Source organism: Delphinapterus leucas, chromosome 11, assembly GCF_059928025.1.
Source record: "Delphinapterus leucas isolate spDelLeu-1000000601 "Yukka" chromosome 11, BTC_Dleu_Yukka2, whole genome shotgun sequence".
Taxonomy (NCBI): Eukaryota; Metazoa; Chordata; class Mammalia; order Artiodactyla; family Monodontidae; genus Delphinapterus; species Delphinapterus leucas.
In genome coordinates this window covers 93,024,645-93,046,480 of record NC_143139.1, presented here as the reverse complement: position 1 = coordinate 93,046,480, position 21,836 = coordinate 93,024,645, and the positions used below count along the sequence as shown (strand labels likewise).

At 49.7% G+C, this 21,836-nt stretch overlaps 1 protein-coding gene across 4 annotated transcripts in view; it reads right to left on the bottom strand.

Annotated features, from left to right (window-relative positions):
* Nucleotides 1-21,836, bottom strand: part of GTPBP1 (GTP binding protein 1) — a 27,741-nt gene extending 5,905 nt beyond the window's left edge. For 2 of the 4 annotated variants that reach the window (XR_016395059.1, XM_022597021.2), the window contains exons 1-11: nucleotides 21,630-21,836; nucleotides 18,873-18,984; nucleotides 12,586-12,766; nucleotides 11,649-11,997; nucleotides 7,956-8,079; nucleotides 6,981-7,095; nucleotides 4,011-4,155; nucleotides 3,713-3,895; nucleotides 2,854-2,989; nucleotides 2,037-2,215; nucleotides 570-770 (exon numbers count right to left, since the gene is read on the bottom strand). Coding sequence is in view for 3 of the 4 variants with exons in the window: in XM_022597021.2 (XP_022452729.1) it covers nucleotides 570-770; nucleotides 2,037-2,215; nucleotides 2,854-2,989; nucleotides 3,713-3,895; nucleotides 4,011-4,155; nucleotides 6,981-7,095; nucleotides 7,956-8,079; nucleotides 11,649-11,997; nucleotides 12,586-12,766; nucleotides 18,873-18,984; nucleotides 21,630-21,821 (1,917 nt within the window). In the remaining variant the exon portion in view is untranslated. The remainder of the gene's footprint in view (nucleotides 1-569; nucleotides 771-2,036; nucleotides 2,216-2,853; nucleotides 2,990-3,712; nucleotides 3,896-4,010; nucleotides 4,156-6,980; nucleotides 7,096-7,955; nucleotides 8,080-11,648; nucleotides 11,998-12,585; nucleotides 12,767-18,872; nucleotides 18,985-21,629) is intronic. The other 2 variants (XM_089921331.1, XM_089921332.1) reach the window with 2 other exon arrangements.

The window sequence follows — 21,836 nt, the reverse complement described above, 5'->3', positions numbered from 1 at the left end:
CTCCGAAGAGGAGTCGGACGAAGAGACGCTGGAAAGGGGCGATGTGAGGGCCACCAGGAGAGGACTCCAGGGGACAATGCTGGCAGGAGGTGCCGAGTGAGAGCCACACTGACAGGGCCCAAGACCACCTACCCCTAAGGAAATGTCACGTCGGGGAAGGGGCCAGGAGGACCCTCTAAGGCAGCGTCTTTCAGACGTTTGGGCTGCAGTACGTACATACATCACTTGCACTCACACACACAATGCTCACTCTTACTATGACAGGGAAACGCTGACATTTTTTCTATTCTCTTTCATTAAAACTAAATGCTGGTCAGGACCCATTAAGTTCATTTCATGTACGCCACATCTCAGTTTGAAAAACACTGCCTTGAGAGACAAAAAGCTCACACTTAGATAGCACTTAGGGACCTGGAGTTGTGGGAAACACCCATCTAGGAACTCAAAGACGTGGCAGACTGGTGAAGGCTGCCGGCACTCTCCTACGGGTCACCTCCGCGGCCACGCCCCCGCCCCCACCCCGCCCGAGGCCGTCAGGGGCCCAGGACCAGCCTGGGAAGCACACTCACCTGTGGCTGGAGACTGCCGAACGCAGCTGGCTGCGCAGCCGCTAGAGAGCAAGCTTCATCTCCAGTTGGGGGTGCCCCTACTGCTGGCCCTCCAGAGGGACCTCCCTCTTCTCGTTTGGGCAGGGGACCCTTTTTCGTCGATTGCATTTTAATCTGCTGGGGCTTGGAGTTCATTGGGGAATTGTTGGTGGTCTGGAGGAGCTGCAGGAGCCAAGGGGGTGGGGGATGAGACAGAGCTGCAGGCAGTGACCTGGGCTCAGCTGCCCCCGCCCCGCCCCTCAGGTCTCAGGGACCTCTCACTCCGTGGCCTGGCTGGGCCTGGGCGAGGTGGGTGGCAGGAGGGCGATGACAGGGCAGTGGGGTGGAGAGATGTCCTCTCCACTCAGCGTGCCAGGGCCGATGTCTCACCTGCCTCAGCCCAGCCCAGAAGGGTTCCAGCCTGTTCCCTGCCCCAGCTACTCTTCCCACAGACAATCTGTGAACCTCAGCCATCTCCTACTCAGCCCAGCTCCCAGGCTGGGGTCCAGCCTGCCCAGAGCATCAACTCTATCTCTTGCTGCCCCTGTAACAAGAGCCTGGGGTAAGTTTTAATTTTGGGCCTGCCAGAGAGATCAAGTGAGTGTCTCAGGAGCTGGAAACATTTGGAGTGTGGCCATCAAAAATCTTAAGAGCTACCACCCAGGAAGGACTGACTCAGAGCCTTCCCTTATGGCCCAAGTTCAACCTCACACAAAGCAGCGAACAGGCCCAGCCGCATCCCCAAGGGCATCACAGCACGTGCGGGCAGCTTCTGCCAAACCCTCAGCCAGCCCGAAGCAAGGGGACTTCCGAGGATGACCCTCCCCACTCAACACACTCTACAGTCTTAGTGACGTGGATGGGCCTAAGGAAGGCCATTCTGGAGGAGAAGCAAGCCTGAGGCTGATTCCAAGATCTCAGACAGGATGTATGGAGCAGGGGTCAAACCACTCTATCAAGTGCCGCTACTCAAGGCCATGGACGAAGTCTGCAGAGGGCATAAGGTGCGCTCCAGGACACAAAGAGCTCAAGCCCATGCCCCACTGCTATCCAGCACTCACTCCAACTGGACCCACTGCTCTAAGGGCACGGCCCCAGCCAGACCACCGGAGCATGTGCCCAGCATCTCAGAGGCCAACACTGGCTAGGCCCAGACATTCTCCCACCACGGACTGCCATACCTCAACTCCACCTTCTCTCCTCCATGGTCACTACCAAAGCGCAGAAAGGAGGTCTAGGGAAACCTCTGAGGAGAGCAGAGAAGATGGCACTAAGGCTATACCTCGGCGCTGTTCCAGTTCTCCCAAGGTAGGGACTGGTGCCTCTGCCCCTGGCAGTCAGTAAGATTTCTCAGGGCTTCTTGAGCAGAGCGTGCTGTGCTCACAGTCTAGAACTGGAGCAGTCCCTGGCACTTCTTGTAGGCAGGCAAGGTGGTCTGCCCGGCCGTACCTTAGTGATGGTGCCTACAGCCTTGGTGCGGCCTTCCCGGAACACCAGCCGCTGGTCTATGTGCAGGTACTCGGGGGTCTTGATAAAGCGGAAATGCACGGTGGCCTTGTCCCCGGTGCGCAGACAGTCCTTGTCCATGCTCAGGATGGTGGCTGTCTGCCTGATGCTCCCACAGTGCACTGCCAAGGGAGCCAGGAAGTCAGGAGAGGCCTGAGCCACTCAGTGGCCTCAGGGCAGGGGAGGCAGTGGGTGAAAGCATGAAACAAGCTCGAGCTGTGGCAGGCTGAAGACCTCAGAGGGCAGAGTGAGGCTAAGCGACTGGAGGCCCATTCTTGGATTGATCCTGCCTCACATTCTCCCACTTTTCCCTCCAGTTAGACCTCGCTTGTCCCCAGACCCACTTGTCCCTAGTTCCTGAACACAGGGCACTCTGTTTGCATGTGGGCCTTCTCTGGACTGTGGGCTTCTTGATGGCAGGGCCCTTGCCCATCTTGTCTTTGTCCCCAGCACCTTGGCAACACCGCCTGGCACACTGCAGCACTTGGTAGATGTCTGCCGAAGGACTGAGTGTGAGGTCCTTGAGGGGAGGTCTGGGTTTCCAGAGCCCAGCACCGAGCTGGTACTTGGTTAGTGTTTGCAAGAATGAATAAACCACAAGCCACAGCTCGTGGGTGGAACAGAGGGGATGGCATCACTGAACAGGGCAGCGACCTGACTTTTGGCTGCAGCTGAAACTTTGGGGTTTGGGTTGCTGGAGCACACTGTAGGGGGAACTAGAGCAGGGGGCTTCAGGCTGGCAGTGCCTTTAGACACCTACCCATGGCCTGGTACCGCGGGCTGATTGTGGTGGGGTGGTGAAGGACAAGGATCTCGGCCTCGAACTCCCAGGATGCTTGGGGATTCAAGCGTGGAGAAACCATCACCATGCCCTTCCGGATGGACGAGCGCTTGATCTGAATGAGAGAGAATCCCAGACCTCAGGGACAATAATGCCTTCTGGCTTCACCCCCTGGTCACAGAGGACCAGGACTCCTTCTGGGAACTGCTACCACCCCAACTTGGCCGTGACCTCTCACTGCACTGGACCACAGGCCTTCTTTAGTGCTACATGGAAAGCCTCAACACTGCTATTGGGGGGTCAGGAAAGACTTCATACAGAAAGTGGCATTTTAGCTAGGACTTGCGAGACGGGTCGGAATTAAGTGGGTGGCGAGAGGGCAAAGGCAGGCAAGCACTCAGGTAGGAGAAACAGGGCGAGCGTGATCTGGCTGTTGGGAAGCCCACAGAAAACCCGGCTTTGCTGGTTAACTTGGCTGGTGCAAATGACCCAGGAGCTAGCACTGACCCCAATCCCCAGGAGACTGAAAGCTGAATGGCAAGAGGATCTGGCATGGACTCAACAGCCCCGCGTAGAAGGACCCCAGCAAGAAGGAAGCGCAGGAAGGCTCCCAGCTGCCCTCACCAAGCTCAGGAGGCCGGCAGGCCTAGGTTTAAGTCCCGGTGTTCTCCCCGGATGCTGGGCAAGTCACTCAGGCTCTCCTGAGCCTCAGTTTCCTCATCTGTAAAAGTGAGGTCAGTAATCCCTGCCTCGCAGAGCGGCTGTGAGGACTGGAGATGACCCGGAGCCTAGCATAACACGGAGCCCGAGGGGAGTTCTTGGTTTTATCAACACTCACCTTCTTCAGTGCGAAGGAGGCCGTCTGGCCCCCCCGCACCTCCTTGACAGGCATGCGCTTGCGATGGATCGATTTGACAGCAATGGACAGGAAGTTACCCAAAGGATCTGGGCCCAGCAGCAGCGTGTCATTCAGCTTGATCAGGCCCCTCAGTGTTGTCCCCGACACCACTGTTCCCACACCCTGCAGACAAGACCCCGGTCCAGTAAGTCCACTGGCACTACAGACTCGCCCCGGCACCCCTGTAGGAAGCGCCACTCAGCCTCCCGCCTTATTCAGTCCACCAGAACCCACTCACCGGGACAGAGTAGGTGTCGTCAATCTGAAACTCAGCAGGCTCTTCCTCCCGGTAACTGGTGCGAGGGGAGAGCAGGTTGAGGAACATCTTCAGCAGATCTAGGTTCTCGCCTGTAACGTTGGAGATTTGGAATATCGGGCACATCCTAAGGTGGGGAGTGTGTGGAGAGAGAGGAAGAAGGCGCTCAGGTGGCGAACTCCTGCCTGATAGGGGATGAGCAGCATGAGGGCTCCTGGAATGGCTGCTGCTGCTAAGGGTCCCACCACCCCTTCACTGGGCTCCCAGGCCCTCTGCCCAGCCCACCTACTTCTGTCCAGACCTGCTCTGAGGCCTCCTCCTCCTCCTATGTAGTTTTGTCTCTGAAACCTGTCCCCTCCTCTCTGTCTCGGTACCACTACCCTATTTCGAGCGATCATGACTGCCTCTTCTTCCTAAAGCACATACATCCTTAAAACCTTAACCAACTCTCCACTGCAGAAAAGACAGCTGGAATCCCTCCTCCCAACATCTCTGCCAGTTTATTTCTCTCAAATTCCTATATTCCAGCCAGACCAGAGAACACTCCCTCCCTTCTCCTAAGACCTTGGTACTTTTTTGTTCCCATGTACTTGTTCACTCTGAATTGTTCACCCCCTGCCTGAATTCCTTCCCTCTTATCCAACTACCAAATCCTCTCATCCTTCAGAGCCCATTTCCAGCACCGCCTCTTCTAGGGAATCCTTCCCAGATGGGCACTCTTCATTCCCTCTGAGTTTTCAAAGAACTTTTTTTTTTTTGGTAAATTTTATTGAAGTATAGTTGATTTACAACGTTGTGTTAATTTCTGCTATACAGCAAAGTGACTCAGTTATACACATATATATATTCTTTTTCATATTCTTTTCCATTATGGTTTGTCACAGGATATATATATATTTTAATTTATTTATTTTTGGCTGTGCTGGATCTTCGTTGCTGCGCGTGGCCTTTCTCTAGTTGCGGAGAGTGGGGGCTACTCTTCGTTGCGGTGCGTGGGCTTCTCGTTGTGGAGCATGCTCTAGAGCACAGGCTCAGTAGTTGTGGCACATGGGCTCAGGAGTTGTGGCTCACGAGCTCTAGAGTGCAGGCTCAGTAGTTGTGGCACACGGGCTTAGTTGCTCTGCGGCATGTGGGATCTTCCTGGAGCAGGGCTCGAACCCGTATTCCCTGCATTGGCAGGTGGATTCTTTTTTTTTTAAATAAATTTATTTATTTATTTTTGGCTGTGTTGGGTCTTCGTTTCTGTGCGAAGGCTTTCTCCAGTTGTGGCGAGCGGGGGCCACTCTTCATCGCGGTGCACGGGCCTCTCACTGTTGTGGCCTCTCCCGTTGCGGAGCACAGGCTCCGGACGCGCAGGCCCAGTGGCCACAGCTCACGGGCCCAGCCGCTCTGCGGCATGTGAGATCCTCCCGGACCAGGGCACGAACCCATGCCCCCGGCATCGGCAGGCGGACTCTCAACCACTGCGCCACCAGGGAAGCCCCCTACTTTTAGTTTTTTGAGGAACTGTTTTCCATAGTGGCTGCACCAATTTACATTCCCACAAACAGTGTAAGAGGGTTCCTTTTTCTCCACACCCTCTTTAGCATTTATTCGTAGACTTTTTAATGATGGCCATTCTGACTGGTGTGAGGTGGTACCTCATTGTACTTTTGATTTGCATTTCTCTAATAACTAATGATGTTGAGCAACACTGCATGTGCCTATTGGCTATCTGTATGTCTTGGGAGAACTTTTTGTGTCTCTGTTACACGTGACTACATCTGATTTTCTGTCTGTTATCTGAATGGCCTCCATATCTCCTATTCACGATTAGTCAAACTCCTCAAGATCAGGAATTATATATTTCCCACAGCTCCTAGAGTAGGGACAGCACAGAATAGGCACTCAACAAAATGAAATGAATTGAAATGGGGTCGACTGAAACGTACCCCCTCTGCTGGCCAACTGCTGGTACTGAAGACAGCGTCAGGGCAGAGACATAGGCCAAAATGTCAGGCTGCTCTGGGTCCTGTACTTAAGCAGCCCCAAGACTCTGGGAGAAGGAGCAGTGTTAACAAAATTTACTATTATCAAGAGATTATCTCTGACCAAGGAGCCGACCACCTTGAGGACAAGGACTATGCCCAAGTCAACTCTGACTCCTCAATGCCTAAATGAAAAGCCCAGCACAGAACAAACACCCAATAAATATTTATGGAGTCAGGGAATTTCCTGGCAGTCCAGTGGTTAGGACGCGGCGCTTTCACTACTGAGGGCCCAGGTTCGATCCCCGGTCAGGGAACTAGCATCCTACAAGCCGCGCGGCACGGCCAAAAAAAAAAATTTTATGGAATCAAAGGGCATGCTAATGAGTAAATGCCAAAACTGATCTGTGATTAGAGAGCTTTTGAGAAACAACCGTGTAAAAAAATTAATAATAACCATTCTAAAAATGGCTGTGTATCTATCACACAGCAGCCAGGCACGGTGCTAAGTGCTTTACATACATCATTTCCAACACTTACAAGAGCCCTATGAAGAAGGTAGTATTATTCCCATTTCACAGATAAGGACACTGAAATATCAGCTGGGATTCCAACCTCAGTGAGACCAGTACCTCAGAATCTGGGTCACCTGATACAGCCCCCGAGCAACATTGCTGAGAGCACAATCTTCTATTTCAACCAATTTCTGTGCCTGTGCAGAAATGAATGCTCCCAGGACTTCCCTGGTGGTCCAGTGGCTAAGACTTCATGCACCCAATGCAGGGGCCCGGGTTCGATCCCCGGTCAGGGAACTGGATCCCACATGCCGCAACTGAGAGTTCGCATGCCGCAACTAAAGATCCCGCGTGCCACGATGAAGATCCCACGTGCCGCAACTAAGACCCGGCGCAGCCAAACAAATAAATAAATATTTAAAAATACATAAATAAATCAAAGGAAGAAGTGAATGCTCCCTACCCATTACCTCTCAGAGCTGAAGTTGGAGGCTGTAACAATCACATCATCCTTGCTCTGCACCAACACAGGGATCTTGCGGCAGCCGGGTGACTTCAGCAGGCGCTGTAACAGCTTCAAGGTTTCTTAAAGGGTAAAATGGAACAAAATTAGGGGAACATAGCCTTCTCTTTGGCCAGGCTTCTAGGGCAAGACAGGTCCACTCATCACTGATGCAAGCAGGAGACAAATAGATGGACAGTGTTAAATGCCATAATGCCTGGAGAAGCAAAAGGAGGATCAAAACTTTGGGTGGGTAAGTGCTTGCTAGAGTAGAAGGAGAGTACAGATGGGGACTGTCTGCTAAGGTTGTAAGTCTGAAACCTGTCAGGTTTCTCCAGGGTCTCCAGAAGACCTGCATCCTATAAGCAAGTGATTTGGGGTCCACCAGAAGGACAATGTTGTTCTTAGAATGCCCTGCTTCCTGGAAAAAAAGTTCATCTGACAAAAGGATCTCTAGGACATTTAGACACCTGTAGAAGTCCTTATGAGGCCCTCCAAAAGGATATGTCTTCACTTCTCTTCCACCATCTTTAGCAACGGGGGAGAGATGCATGAAAGCCTAGTCTTGCAACACTGTTTTGAAACCTTTGGTGGTAAAAGGTAATCAGACTCTCTGCCCAAATGTCTCCATGTATGTCCAGCTTAGATGGTAAAACCCAACCCCTTCTGCCTGGAACCATCTGAAAAGAGATGCCAGATTAGGGATTTCAGGGACCTTGAATTTGTAACCAGAAGGAACAATGAGCAGGAGATAACTCTAAGCTCTGCTCAGACCAAGAGGCAAACAGGGAGAAAGCAAAAGATTCTGGGTTGATGGACATTCAGGCCAAGGTCTAAGCACAATACAAGGAAACAGAAAATTCCGGGTAGCAGATCACCAAGGAGCCACAGTGCGTGACTGCCCCAAACAGAGAGACTGCTACTGGCTGTTGGCTTCACTTACCTTGCAGGATGTTGGCAGGACACATGTCAATCTTGGTGACCACCACAAAGACAGGCACATTGAGTGCCAATGCCAAGCCCAGGTGCTCCTTTGTCATCCCCACGATGCCAGCATTGCTGCCCACCTGCCCCAACACAGAAAGAACTGTCAGGACAAGGGAGACAGAGATTGCTGCTGGGTGGGCACAGGGGCTCAAAGAAGGCTGAGGTAAGAGAGAACTCCCATCTCTGAGGCCACCATCAGAACAGGACACAGGGGGCACAAGTCTTAGGCCAGAAACAAAATGGCTGTAGATGAAAGCTGGGCTGGGCACAGATTGCTTTAACCTCCAATTTAACAGTGTGGGCTATCAAAATCTGAGGAGACTTCGAAACAATAAAAAAGACAAACAGTCTGGGAAAACAAAGTCACCAAAGTGGATTCAGTTTAACATCCCTGGCCCCCAGTTACCCCATCTATAAAATGGGGGATAATAATATTCACTTTAGAGGGTCACTTAGGTTTAAATGACCAAACATATGTCAAAGGTCCAGCACACAACTAGCACGAATTAGGTATTCAAGCAATGGCAGGGACTTCCCTGGTGGCGCAGTGGTTGGGAATCTGTCTGACAATGCAAGGGACACGGGTTCGAGCCCTGGTCCAGAAAGATCCCACATGCCGCAGAGTGGCTAGGCCCCGGTGCCACAGCTACTGAGCCTGTGCTCTGGAGCCCGCGAGCCACAACTACTGAGGCCTGTGCACCTAGAGCTCGTGCTCCGCAACAAGAGAGGCCACCGCAATGAGAAGCCCATGCACCGTGACAAAGAGTACTGCCCATGTGCAGCAGTAAAGACACAGTGCAGCCAAATAAATAAATATAAATTTATTTTTTAAAAAAAGCAATGGCAGCTGTTACTACTGTTACCATTCCTTCCTGTAACAATGAATGTTTTAAAATATCATCATAAAGGCTGGTTAAATAAATTAGAGACATGCACAAGTGTGCGATACAAAAGAAAGAGGAAACTCTTAACTGATGTGGGGTAATCTCTAAGATATGTTTTAATGGGAAAGAGCAAGGTGGTATACAGCATGCTATCACAAAGAGTGGTGATTGGATCACCGTTTGAAAAAAGCAGCTGGAAGACATTTGGGGGAACATCTGAGATAACATACATACTTTTAGACTAGATATTGTATGATATTAGGGAACTCTTGTTCGTCTTCTTGGTTGCAATAACAGTAGGAAGCTGTGTGCTAAAGTATTTTAGGAGCTGTGTGCTGAAGTATTTGGGGTGAAGAGTCACAGTGTCTATAATATAATCTACTTTCAAATGATTCAGCCAAAAAACCAACCAACCAAAAAAACAAAAACAAACAAAAAGAAAACAAAAACCATACACACACACAGAAAAACTCCACATATGCATCTATCACATGTACAGATAAATATGGCAAAATGTTAATGATTGTTGACTCCGAGTGGTGGGTTTATGGTACTCCTTGTACTATTCTTTCAACTTTTCTGAATGTCTGAAATTGGAGGGAGAGAATATACACATATATGCTGGGTGATTACAAAATATCTCTAGAGGATACATAAGAAACTGGAAGTACTGGTTGCCTGTGGAGGAAACAACACAGGCGGAAGAGAGGCTTTAAGTCCTTTGGTACCTTTTAATTTTTGTACCATATGAATGTATTACTTACTAAAACAAAATAAAATTAAAATTAAAATCGCCAAGACATATTTATACAGGGCTTTATACATTCCAGAGGGACTTCCCTGGTGATCCAGTGGTAAAGTCCCCTTCCAAGGCAGGGAACGCAGGTTCGATCCCTCATTGGGAAACTAAGATCCCACATGCCGCGAGGTAACTAAGCCCGCGTGCCACAAGTACTGAGCCTGTGCGCCTCAACTAGACAGCCCACGTGCTGCAAACTACAGAGCCCATGCACTCTGGAACCCGTGCACCGCAACTAGAGAGAGAAAACACACACACTACAACTAGAGAGAAGCCTGCATGCTGCAACGAAGCACCAGCGCGCCGCAGCAAAAGATCCTGCGTGCTGCAACTAAGACCCACCACAGCCAAAAATAATAAATAAATAAATAAATAAAATATACATTCCAGTGTCTTCAAGCGATGCTCTCATTTGATCATTATGATTCCCAGGTGAGCTACCACCTCACCAGCACAGATGTCCCACGCATGTTCCCTTTTCCTACACCGAGACACTTCCACCATTTCCCTCCTAATTCTTCCCATTCCCTCCAACCACCTTTCCTAACCAACCCAGACCTGCTTTTGTTCTTCCCAAGCAGGATAACAGAATGATCTCTCTCTCTGTTGTCTATATTTTCAAGGTTTTTTTGTTTTTGTTTTTCTGGAAATTGATTGCCATGGAACAATAATGAAATATTTCATTGTTTTCCACAGAAATTTTTAGTATTTAGCTCATGGCCTAAAAGTCAGATAATACGTAACATTTCGTCTGGGGTGAAGATATGTCCGTTAATTGACCTTGATCACTGTAGCTCAGTTAGAAAAACGCTCAGGTTAAACTGATTTCTACACCCTTCTTAATCTCAACCCAACAACTGCCCCAAATACACCCTATGGCTCTTCCTTCGAAACCCTTTTGTAGAGCGGCTTTCCTCAGCCAGTCAAGGTGGTAAGGGCCCCTTGCAACGTTCAAAGATATGGGAGATAAAACCACAATGAGATTGCAAGAACCTCGGGCAGAGAGCTGACAAGAGTGTTCATACATATGCTCTGCCTCTCTTTACTCTCTGGTCTGGGGAGAATTTGCCTGGAAACCTCTGTTTGTGGGGCAACTTGATCAAGTTTGCTCTGAATAGATGTTGGCATTTACTACACTTATTAATACAGACAGCTGGAGGAACTGGGAAATGGGGAAGGGTTTTAAGAAGGATTTTTGCCAAAGGAAAACTCGCTCGCTCGCACTCTCTGTGAAAGCTGTGAAGTTGTGACCAAGGCCGTGGGCCTCACAGACTCCTACTCTCTGGCCAGGAAGATCAAAGGGGCCCAAATGCGAGCTTCGAAACATGATCCAGCCCAGAAGCCTCTGCTCCCTTCCCCTTTCAGTTCACCTACATGATGAGCTGCTTAAAAATCTATTTCCCACGAGACTGTAAGCTCTATGGGAGCTCGGGACACCCTCTTCACTGCTCTGTCTTCAGGCCTGGCACAGTGATAGGCATGCAGAAGCTTCTCAGCAAATAGCTGTGGGACTGGTTGACACTGGTTCCAGGCTTCAGAAGAGGCCACCTCTCAGGCCCCTCAACGGCTATCTGCACTCTCCCCCATTTCCTTCCCAGGCCGCCCCATCTCTGAGGGTGCTGCCTGGTATCATCTCAAAGTAGCCCAACTCCAGGAGGAAACACTTCTGAAGGTAATAAGAAATGCCCCAGGAGAAACCCTCCCTTACCCCTCTCCGAAAAATAAGAGAGGTCTGCAAATGGCACCTTGGTTTCTGCTTAGAGGACCTCCTCCTGGCCTAAGCTAGGAGAAGGATCATGGTACGCTCCTTGAGAAGGCGGGGCACCCCTGCAAAACTTGTCGTTCTTACCCAATTTCAAAGCCCTGAACCAAAAGGCCCTGTCTCAGAACAATGTCAAACACCTGCATATCACCACAGCCCCGGAGCCCAGCTGCAGCCCCCGCTCCTCGGCAGCACCCCACTTACCATGAGCATGCAGAAGTCGGGTAAATGGCCGGTCATGCCGAAGACCGTGGTCTTCAGGTACTTCTCATGGCCGGCCAAGTCGATGAACGTAATCACCTTAGTGGATTTCTCACAGATCCTTGTCCACTCCAGGCTGCCACCATGGCTGTCTGGCTTGTTTACCACATTGCCTTCACTGTCAAAGCCCAGAATGTCGTTGCCCACACTGCTGGTGCGACCAGATTCAATCTCGTGTTTGTGGCGGAAGAGTTTCTGGCGGGCGAAGCCTCGGCCATTGTCCAGCTCCCCGTGGGTCAGGACCCCCAGAAGCGTGCTTTTGCCGGCATCCACGTTGCCTACTACCGCTACCCTGTGTGAACACAAACCCATACGTTTGTGTGAGAGTTGGTGAGTGAGTGAAGTGGACCTCCGCAACCGGATCCATAAGGACAGGCTTGCCCCTGAGCCTCTCCAGCTCTCTGCCCCTTCATGGATGAGCACATTAGGAATGCTCTTGGAGCTGTATCCAGGGAGTAGAAAGTTACTCAGGAGGAACTGAGTTCCCACCACAATGACTTTCTCCCTTAACTTCCACTAGCTTTCCCAAAGCTGCCAGACAGAAGCCCTAAAGCCAAGAGAGGTACAAAATGCTCTCCTCCGTTACCCTGGTTTCAAGCCTCCCGGCCTGATGGGAAAGCAAATGCAGCCCACAAAATGGCCACAGAACATATGGTTGGCCTCTCTCCCACTCTCTCCAAATGGAAATATTTAGGGATGAGGGAGTGCAGAAACAGAGAATGGAGCTATCGGTGTCTCTGGACACTCTTTCCATGCCTCAGGAAGCGAAAGGGTGTACCCGACACGCCAGGTGTCAAAGGCTCAATCACCGTTCTGTGTGAAGCCCTAGACCCCAGGGTCATGCTTCAGGGGACCTGGAACTGTTCTGAAGCCTCCTCACCTGACTTCCAGGAAGTCATTGTCTCCTACTCGTTTCCGGACCAGGTAATCACGCACACGGCCCCCAGCTTCTTGACGTTCCCGGAGGAGGATGACATCGGCCTCTATTTGTTCTGCCATGCTCTTCACCGTGGCATAGGAGGCCTCCATGTCAGCTTCACTCAGCCCGTACTCAGTCCCATCTGGTGACAAGGGCCCAGACGTCAGCCTGCCATCAAGTCTGCCAGTCAGCCACCCCTCACAAGGTCCCACCCTGGGCACTGACGAATATGGCTCTCTCTACCAGATACTTCAAAAATTTGCGCACAAGTAAAGTTAATAAATAATAGGCTTCTCCATTAAGCAGGGCATTCATTAATTCATTCAACAGTAATCACAGAGACTCTCCTAGGTTTTATGCCAAGTCTCAGGCCGGGTACTGGGAATACAGGTGCCCTTAGCGAGCTCACAGCCCAGCGGGGAGAGACAGGAAATTAATTAATTGCAATACAGCTTGAGTGCTTTACTACAGAGCTGTACAAAGAGAATGTAAAGCACGAGCAACTAGCATTGCCTGGGGAAGCTGAGGACAGCTTTGCAGGGAGCTGACTCCAAGCTGCGTCTCCAAACATGAAAAATGGGCCTGCGGAGAAAGGAGGAAAGACATCCTAGGCAGCAGAGCAAAGCACGGAGCACGGCAGATCATGGCACGTTCAGGGACCAGTAAGCAGCTCGGCGCATTGGGGAGCAGGGTGTCAAGTGGCAGGAGACCACATGAGAGGCAGAAACAGTTAGGCAGACGAACATCACACAGCAGCAAAACACATATGTACCAGGGTGGGAAGCCTTGGGGTTACACAGGGGAGTAACAAGATCAGATCGCTGTGGGACAGAAAGATCTCTTGAGCAGCAGTGTAAAGTGAGCGCTGGCAAGCGAGAGACCAGAAACGGGGAGCCCAGTTAGGAAGTAATTCTAATAATCCAGGCAAGAGATAATGACAGGAGACAAAGGAAAATGGAGAGAGAATTTAAGAATGAGTTTAGGGACAGATTTTTAACAGAGGTGGCTCAGGTGAAATGTCCAGCAAGTAGCTGGAAAAAATGAGTCTCAGCTTAGGGTGAGGAAGGACGGACCAATCAACCACTAATTTCTTGAATGCCTACTGTATGACAGTCCCGGGCAGGTACTGTCCACATGGTGCCATATTTCATTCCCACAGTAGAATGACAGCTCCTCCAGCTGTCTCCTGGGAGCACCCCTCTCCTTCCCTGGGCTCATGTGCCCAACCTCTTTTCTTTTCTGCCTCCAAAGACCTTGCAGCACCTTCTCTCACCCCCTTCCACTTCTCCCCCTACAAACAAGCTCAAGGCTTTCCTAAACTAAAGGAGACCCAACCCCTCTTCCCTTGCCCCAGCTTATCTACCGAGCTACCATCTCCTCCAAGCATCTCCAGAGTAATGGACACTTGTTGACTTTATTTCCTCACCACCTTCTCACTGATCTGATGACTATGGAAAAAACTGGTTTTCAAGTCATCAGTGGCGTTCTGCCCACTCATCCAATGCCCTTTCCTCGACCCCGTCACAGTCAACACTGCTGGCAACAGTCCCTTTGTTTACTGAGGCACTTCATTCCCGCCCGGCTTGCCTAGAGCCCAAACTCTTCTGATTCACCTCCTGGCCCTCTGGGTCTTCCTTCTGTCTCCTCTGCAGGCTATTCCTGCTGCTGTCCCCAGATGCCGTCTTTTTCAGTAGTCAGTCAGTGGCCTTCTTCTCTATCCTTGAAACATTCCCCTTGGCCTTCTCATTCTATGGGTTCAACTGTCATTCTGAAAACTATGAAAACATTCATATCTAGTCATTCTTCCCAGAGCTCCATCCACACCCTTTTTAAACAACAGCACAAAAACTAACACCATTAATAAAGCATTTTAGTCCTCCCTGCAACCCCATTAGTTAGGCATTACTGTTCCCATTTAATAGTGGGGAAACAGAACCTAGAGGTCTCTGTGCTGAGAGGGAGCAGAGGGGCCGTGTGAGCCTGGGTCTTCTGATTCCAAACCTAGAGGCTTTTCCTCTGGCAAGGGCTCCTCTTAGTGCCAGACCAGTTCCTCCTCTTGCCTTACCTATTTCTAATGACACCACTATCCTTCCAGTCACCCCAGCTTAACACTCATCACTCCAGTCCTGCCCCTTTCCTTGTCCCTGCTCTCCTCTTTTTGCCAATCCAATGCCACCAGCCTGATTTAGGCCATTATTCTACCTGAATCGCCACAAGAGATCCTTAACTGGTCTTAGCAAATCCAGTCTCTGTTTCTGCCAACCCATCCTGCATAGACATACAAGCTCAAGGTCCTAAAGAATGCACAGCTCTGACGTTGTCACTTCCGAGTCAAAGCCTTGGAAGGGCTCCCCAGGCCCAGCAGCGCTCAGTTCCAATTCCTTAGAGGCTTCCATCCCCCTCCCCCGCCCTCCCCTTCTAAGCTTTGTTCCAGTGCAGGTGGCCGAGTCACCATCCCTCCATGTCTCTGCACTCTTCTAGCTCTATACCTTTGCTCATGTATTTCCTGCCCTAGAAAGCCAATCAGCCTATCTCCACTTGTCAAAATCCTACCCATTCTGCTCCCTTATGAAGTTTACCATATGGAATAGAGTTTTGGATGTGTGTCTTCCCCTGCTATACACAAGCATCTCGAGGACAAGGGCCATATCTCAAACATTCCTGGACGCTCCATGGGGGTGCCTTTCCTATACCAACTCCTCAAACGTTTGTAAAATGCAAAACAAATGAACAAAGAGGATGCAGTTGAGCCAAGGAGTTTCTTTTTCTTTTTCTTTTTTTGGCTGCGCCGCATGGCACGCAGGATCTTAGTTCCCCAACCAGGGATCGAACCCATGCCCCCTGCAGTGGAAGCACAGAGTCTTAACCACTGGGCCTCCAGGGAAGTCCTGCAAGGAGTTTCTAAATGCATGGCCAACTGCGCTCTGGAAATATTCTGGGTTAGAGAAGGTCTCGGAAGCATCCCTAAGAGAAGGCCAGCTAACCCTGCCACTCTTGCCAGACCCCCAAATTCTATCCAACCTTTCCTGTTTCTGGTACAATGAGAAGCTTTCAGATCCTACCCCACACCAGCAGGCAATCACCAGTGTCACCTCATCCATCCAGGGCTCCCAGAAATGCACCCAGTCACATTACCCTTCTCCAGCACGCTCTATACTCCTCACTCTGTAGGAGTGGAAACAAAGGCCAAGGAGAAAAGCCGCAGAGGTCCAATTACTAAAGGCCACATATTCAGCCATGCAGGAACCTAATCAGATCTCAGTCCTGCCACTGACTTACCTTTCTTATATGTACTCTCCTGCTCAACATAATGCAAAGGCTCCCCAAAATTTTAGGATAAAAGTCTAAACGCTTTGGTATGGCATTCAAAGACCCTCAGATCTGGGCCCTGACTACCTGTCCAGTCTCCCCTCCTGACACTCCCAACCTCACATTCTACATTTCCTACTTTACTGAATCACTCCTGGTCCACCAAATACTCCACACTCATCAATGCCTCCATGCCTCTGTGCTTGTGGCTTTCTCTGCTCACTCACTACTGTCTCCACTCACCTAGAAAACTCCTACTCATGCTTTAGAATTCACTGAAGGGGCACCTCCTCCTTTGGAAAGACTTTTAAGTCTTTTCTGACCCTCCCACAAAGATGTAACACTCCTCCCATGCTCCCTAAACTCTTAATGCAGTACCTGGGTCTTAGAAAGTCACGGTTTAATATGTGAAGAATGAACAAGGCTCTTTTTGAAAGAAATCTCATGGTAAATCATCTATAACCTGGAACCCTTAAAAAATTACTACTGCAACTATTAATACTAGCTAACATTTATATAGTGCTTACTATATGCCAAGTGTTAATCTTCACCATGCCACCATGGACTAGATTCTATTATTATCCCCATTTTAAGACAAGGAAAAGAATCAGGCAAACTTAGACCCACCAGGTTCCAGACCCTGAACTAACTGCTAGGTCACATTGCCTCCTTTTAAAGTATCAACCGTAACTTAAGAATGTATACTTAGGGACTTCCCTGGTGGTCCAGTGGTTAAGACTCTGTGCTTCCAACGCAAGGGGTGTGGGTTCAATCTCTGGTCAGGGAACTAAGATCCCACATGCTGCACAGCGTGGCCAAAAAAAATAATAATAATAAGAGAAAAAAAGAATGTATACTTAAAGAGCACATTCCTCCACCCTGCTTCGAATTTTTTTAAAGTCTAATTTATCCCTACAAAACTTGCCTCAGGTTGTGGGGGCAGTGGTGGTACCATCCGCCCGATTTTATAGATGAAGGAAGCGTCAAACAGAGGGCAAGCACCAAGCACACACAGAAAGTCAGGGATCAAGCTGACCCAGGGGGCCTCGCATCTCTTTTAGTCTTCTGCTTGATCTTCAACTTGTTTAATTACAATCTCTTTCTGCCCCTAAAGAATTCCAGCAGGAAGGAGTCACTATGACTCTAACAGCATCCAATTAGTAGATGCAAAGATAATGCTTGGGTGTGTAAAATACGTGTTAATGAATGTTTGCCATCTTGTTATGCTGTGCCACAGGAGGGTTAATTAACTGTAAGCCACCAAGGTATGGTAAAGTTCAGTAAGAGTCCACATTAAAGAATAAGCAAAGAGTAGGGGCTTTAAGAATCTGGGTCTGCAAAGAACAGTCCCAACGCTTGTCAGAACTGATCTAGATGTGGTTTCTTCAATTCTATAAGCTGGAAGTGACCTTTGAGTGGTTCATCCTATTACAGGAGGCCAGGTGTGCACCTGACCCCAAAGCTTTCAAAAGCCTACCAATGATCCCCCTAGTCACCAAATGGAATGGCCTTTTCTGAACCTGACTCTCCCTGCTGTCTCTGTAACACTTGACAATGCTGGCCAACTCCCTCTCTTTCGTTCTTTTCTTTCTTTTTTTGCGGTAAGCGGGCCTCTCACTGTTGTGGCCTCTCCCGTTGCGGAGCACAGGCTCCGGACACGCAGGCTCAGCGGCCATGGCTCACGGGCCATGTGGGATCTTCCCGGACCGGGGCATGAACCCGTGTCCCCTGCATCGGCAGGCAGACTCTCAACTACTGCGCCACCAGGGAAGCCCCTCCCTCTCTTTCTTGACAGAACCTCTTGGTTTGCCTATCTCTCTGACCATGCCTTCTTTAAGGTGGTAACACCTAAAACTGGGGAGGTGGCAGTAAATACAGAAAGGAAAGGATAGATATGAGAAACATTTCAAAGGAAGGCAGAGCAACATTTGGAGATCAAACCCTTCTTCCTTGTGTCATTCTTGCAGCATTTCCAAATATTGTTTTCTACTGAGGTTAACTATGTATATGCCATCTCTCCTTCTTGGGACAGAGACCAGATTTTAAGTATCTAAAAGTGCTTTGCAACAGTATCAAGACCTTCTAAGATACTTAATAGATATCTGTCAAATAGTTCAAGACAGATTTTGAGACTTCCTCCATCTTAGACTCAAACTACAAAAGAATTATTACCTGCCTTTACAAAACGTACATTCAGCAAAGAGAACTAGTCCCTTAATGATGCATCGAGGCCTACTTAGGCTTCTTGTAAAGATGACAGAGATAAGATCTGGTACAGGCTAAATTCATAATTATTAAACAAGTCCAGCTGCCATTTCAGCAAAGATAATGTCTTAATGAAGATGAGAGTAAGCAGGCTTTGTATTGAGGATATAAAGTAGGAATGACCAGGGGGAAAAAAGCCCAGGATATAATCTGGGATTCTGTCATGGGGGCTGCCTTCCTCTAAAACAATGGGCCCCATTACAATGGAATAAGGGGCTGGGAGGACAATAACAAGTCCCTTCCAGAATGGCAACAAGCCTACATGTCTGATGGGATCTCACAGGGAGAAAAGAGGACCTCTGTTATCACAGCTATCCCCACCGAATGGTCAGTATGGTCCAGGGCAAGGCAGCCTTGCTGAAGAGAGGAATTCTGGATGTCCTTTCCTTGTTGACATCAAGAAGTATCACAGGGGTTCTCTGCTAAGCAGGCAATAAGTAGCAATGGGATCTGCAAATCAGGCTTGGAGGGGAAGACTTAGAGCTGCCTAGGGAAGGCTTAATTCTAGACCTAACTGTGACTTACTCTATCACCTCGGACAAGAAGTTTCCTTGCTTTGTGCTTCATCTCCTCTTATGCAAATATAGGGTACTGGCGGTAGAAAAGCAGCATCTGTAAAACCGCTTGGAAAGTGAATTTTTAAAAAAGTAAAGTGAAAGGAAAACTATGCTCACCTGATCCCTGCCCAATGACATATATGGTCTCTCCGCATCCCTCGTCCATCCTCTCCCACATTTGCCGAAGTAGGCTGTCATACTGCTCTGATGTAGGGCTCACTAGAACCAGCTAGAAGAGAAACCAACAGCCTTAGGACCACACTTACTAGAAGAACACCACAGCCAAAGCAGATCAAGAGCCTGACCAAAGACCCTGACTGAACCCCACAGCACCCTGATCTAAAAGAGCTGGGCAGTCCTCTCATGCCCTCTCTGCCTCTCCTTAAATAGCCTTTGAGCCCAAGGCCTTATGAGAGTTGAGTTATATGAAGTACTGAAATGAGTATGTCTGAACCACAACCCACAGAAAAGAGGGTGTGAGCAGCCTGCCTCCTGCTGCTTAACGGGAGGGGCAGGATCCACAATGACTGAGAATCTGGCATTGTAGGTAGAAATTAAATGAGTAGTGCTTTACACCTACATGCCAAAGTCTTCTACCTGCAGCTTGCAACTCACAGAGATCTCCATCCAAGGCCAATGGTTCCCATAATAACATAAGAAGTCTGTTCCAACTTGCCTTGGCTATCTCGATTATTTAGGAATCGGCAGTAAAAACTGCTGCAAGACTCATCTTTATCAACAAAACACATTACCCCTAAGATGGGTATTAGCACCGTCATTTTGTGAATTTCTGCCAATAACATTAAAATATCAACCACTTATCTGAGGAGGCCATTTACCAACAGGCATGTCAGATCCCATTCTCTAACCACTCATGTGTGACCTTGGACAAAGAACTTAACCTCTGAGTCTCACTTTTTTAATCTAAAAAATGGAGATACTACTACCTACATCCTAAGGCCACTGTAAAGACCAAATAAGATAACATGTAAAGCATCCAGTCCACAGCTCAATAAGTGGTAATTAATTTTCTTCACCCAATCATCCTAGAAAAATCTTCCTGGATGAAACTAGCCACCGCAGTTCACTAACTGCTTCTCCTTTTGGAAGCTCTCAGAGCCTTATGTCCATCCCCACATTTAATTGTAGCAAGTATATAAACTTATAGCTTCTAATCTTTTCCTCAGGAATCAATCTGTTCAACCCCTCTATTCTCTCCCTTCACATCAGTTTTTCTTTTCAATATCATCAGTATTAATCTACATATAGCTTCTCAACTTTAAAATACTGAGAAGGACTTCCCCAGCTACGTGATGAAGGAACACTTCCCTATCCTGGAACATTAAATAAGTCGGTCAGGAAGTAGAGGTACTGCTCTCTGCAACTCTGCCCTGCAATTTCCCACTGCTTTCAGGCTTCTTCAGCACCTTGGCCATGAATTGACATCTAGCTCATCTGCTTGAGTCAAGTGTATCTCTTGCAATTTCCTGAGTTGACTCCTCAGAGCTTCTGCTTTGAACCTGGGTGCTGGGACGTGTGCATCGTGTCCCATTACCTCACACATTTCCCCTGACCATCCTCTCTGAACTTGGCCAGCCTCGTTATGGCATTAGAGGCACCAGACAGGACCACTGTGACAAGGTGCAGTACCGGCTTCTAAGTGCTCAGCAGAGACTAGAGGGAGAGATCAATTAGCTGCAAGGTAAAGTTCTCTCCTGTTTGGACCAAGTTTCATGCAATTTTGCCACCACAGACTAGAAAGTCACAAATGTTTTCAAAAGTCGTTAAACTTCTCTACCGTAAGTACTCAACAACAGGTAGGAGGCGGTATCGGTGCTCTATCCTGCGTCAGCTGCTACTTAATCTGCACAGGGAATTATCAGTTTATTCAGTTCACTTCAAACATTTACTGAGTAGTATGTAACCGGCAGTATAGTAGGTTTCTTACATACAGTTCTCGTTTTCACAATGCATCTGTACTAAAAAGATGATGGAGCCGGAGAACTGAGAGGTTAAGAAACTTTCCCAAGGTCACAGAGCCTTTTTAACTGGCAGGGCAGGAAAGGGAACCCAGCCCTGTCTGACCCCCAAGTTGGCATTCTTTCCTTTAGCAATGTTAGGCACCTTCGAAACACCAGTCCCAAATTATACTTAATTTTTTATTCCTCCCACCCCCAACGCCAAGCAGAAGATGAGCCCTTAAATCCTGCCCACCTTCTCAAGAGCTCAGAAGACACGACTTAAATCGTCCTTCATTATTCCAGTCAAACAACATAAAGTCCCACTCCCAGAATGGCGAAATGATGGGTCACTGCCCATCTTTCACTTCTGTTTTGGGTGGGTTTGTAAAGTAGACATTCTTCAGACGTCCTTCTCCCGGACTGAGCGACTACTTAATGTTTCCTCTCCCAACACCAGGAAGAGCCGCAGCTGACTCCCTGCTCCCCCCTCGGACTACATGATCCTCCCGCGCGCCCTGCCCAAGCCACCTCCGACCCTAGGCTGCCGTGGACAGTCCACGGGGAGAGCCACTCTCGATCACAGGGGAGGCGGCACCGCGTGGGGACGACCACTGCGCGAGTAGCTGCCGGCGTCCGGCGCCCGCGTTCCACGTGGCGGAGGCGAGGGGTTGTGATCTCGGCGGGAGCCGGACGGCGGGAGGCCGGGTGGGCGCCGCCGGGGAAGGACAGCGGTGCGGCCGGCCGCCGGAGCCGCCCCTCACCGGGGAGCCCGCCGCGCGTCCCGCACTTACAGGTGGGTGGGCTCGACCCCTCCTGCCCCCGCCGTCGCCCCGGAGACTGCGCGGCCCCACCACCCGGTACCCCTCGGTGCCCGGACGGTCCCCTCAGCGCCGGCGCCGGCGCCCGGGCCTACCTTGCTGGTGAGGTCCAGCTCCGGTTCGCCGTTGAGCGCCTCGCCGTCCTCGCTGCAGTCCGAGTCGAAGCCGCCGTGGAGCCGGGCGGCAGCCGCCGCGGCCCTTGCCGCCCCCGGAGAGCTGGGCTCGGGGGCGAACATAGAGGCAGGGACCGGCGAGTCCATCGGGAAGCGACTCCGCTCCGCCGCCATCTTTAATAACTTAGG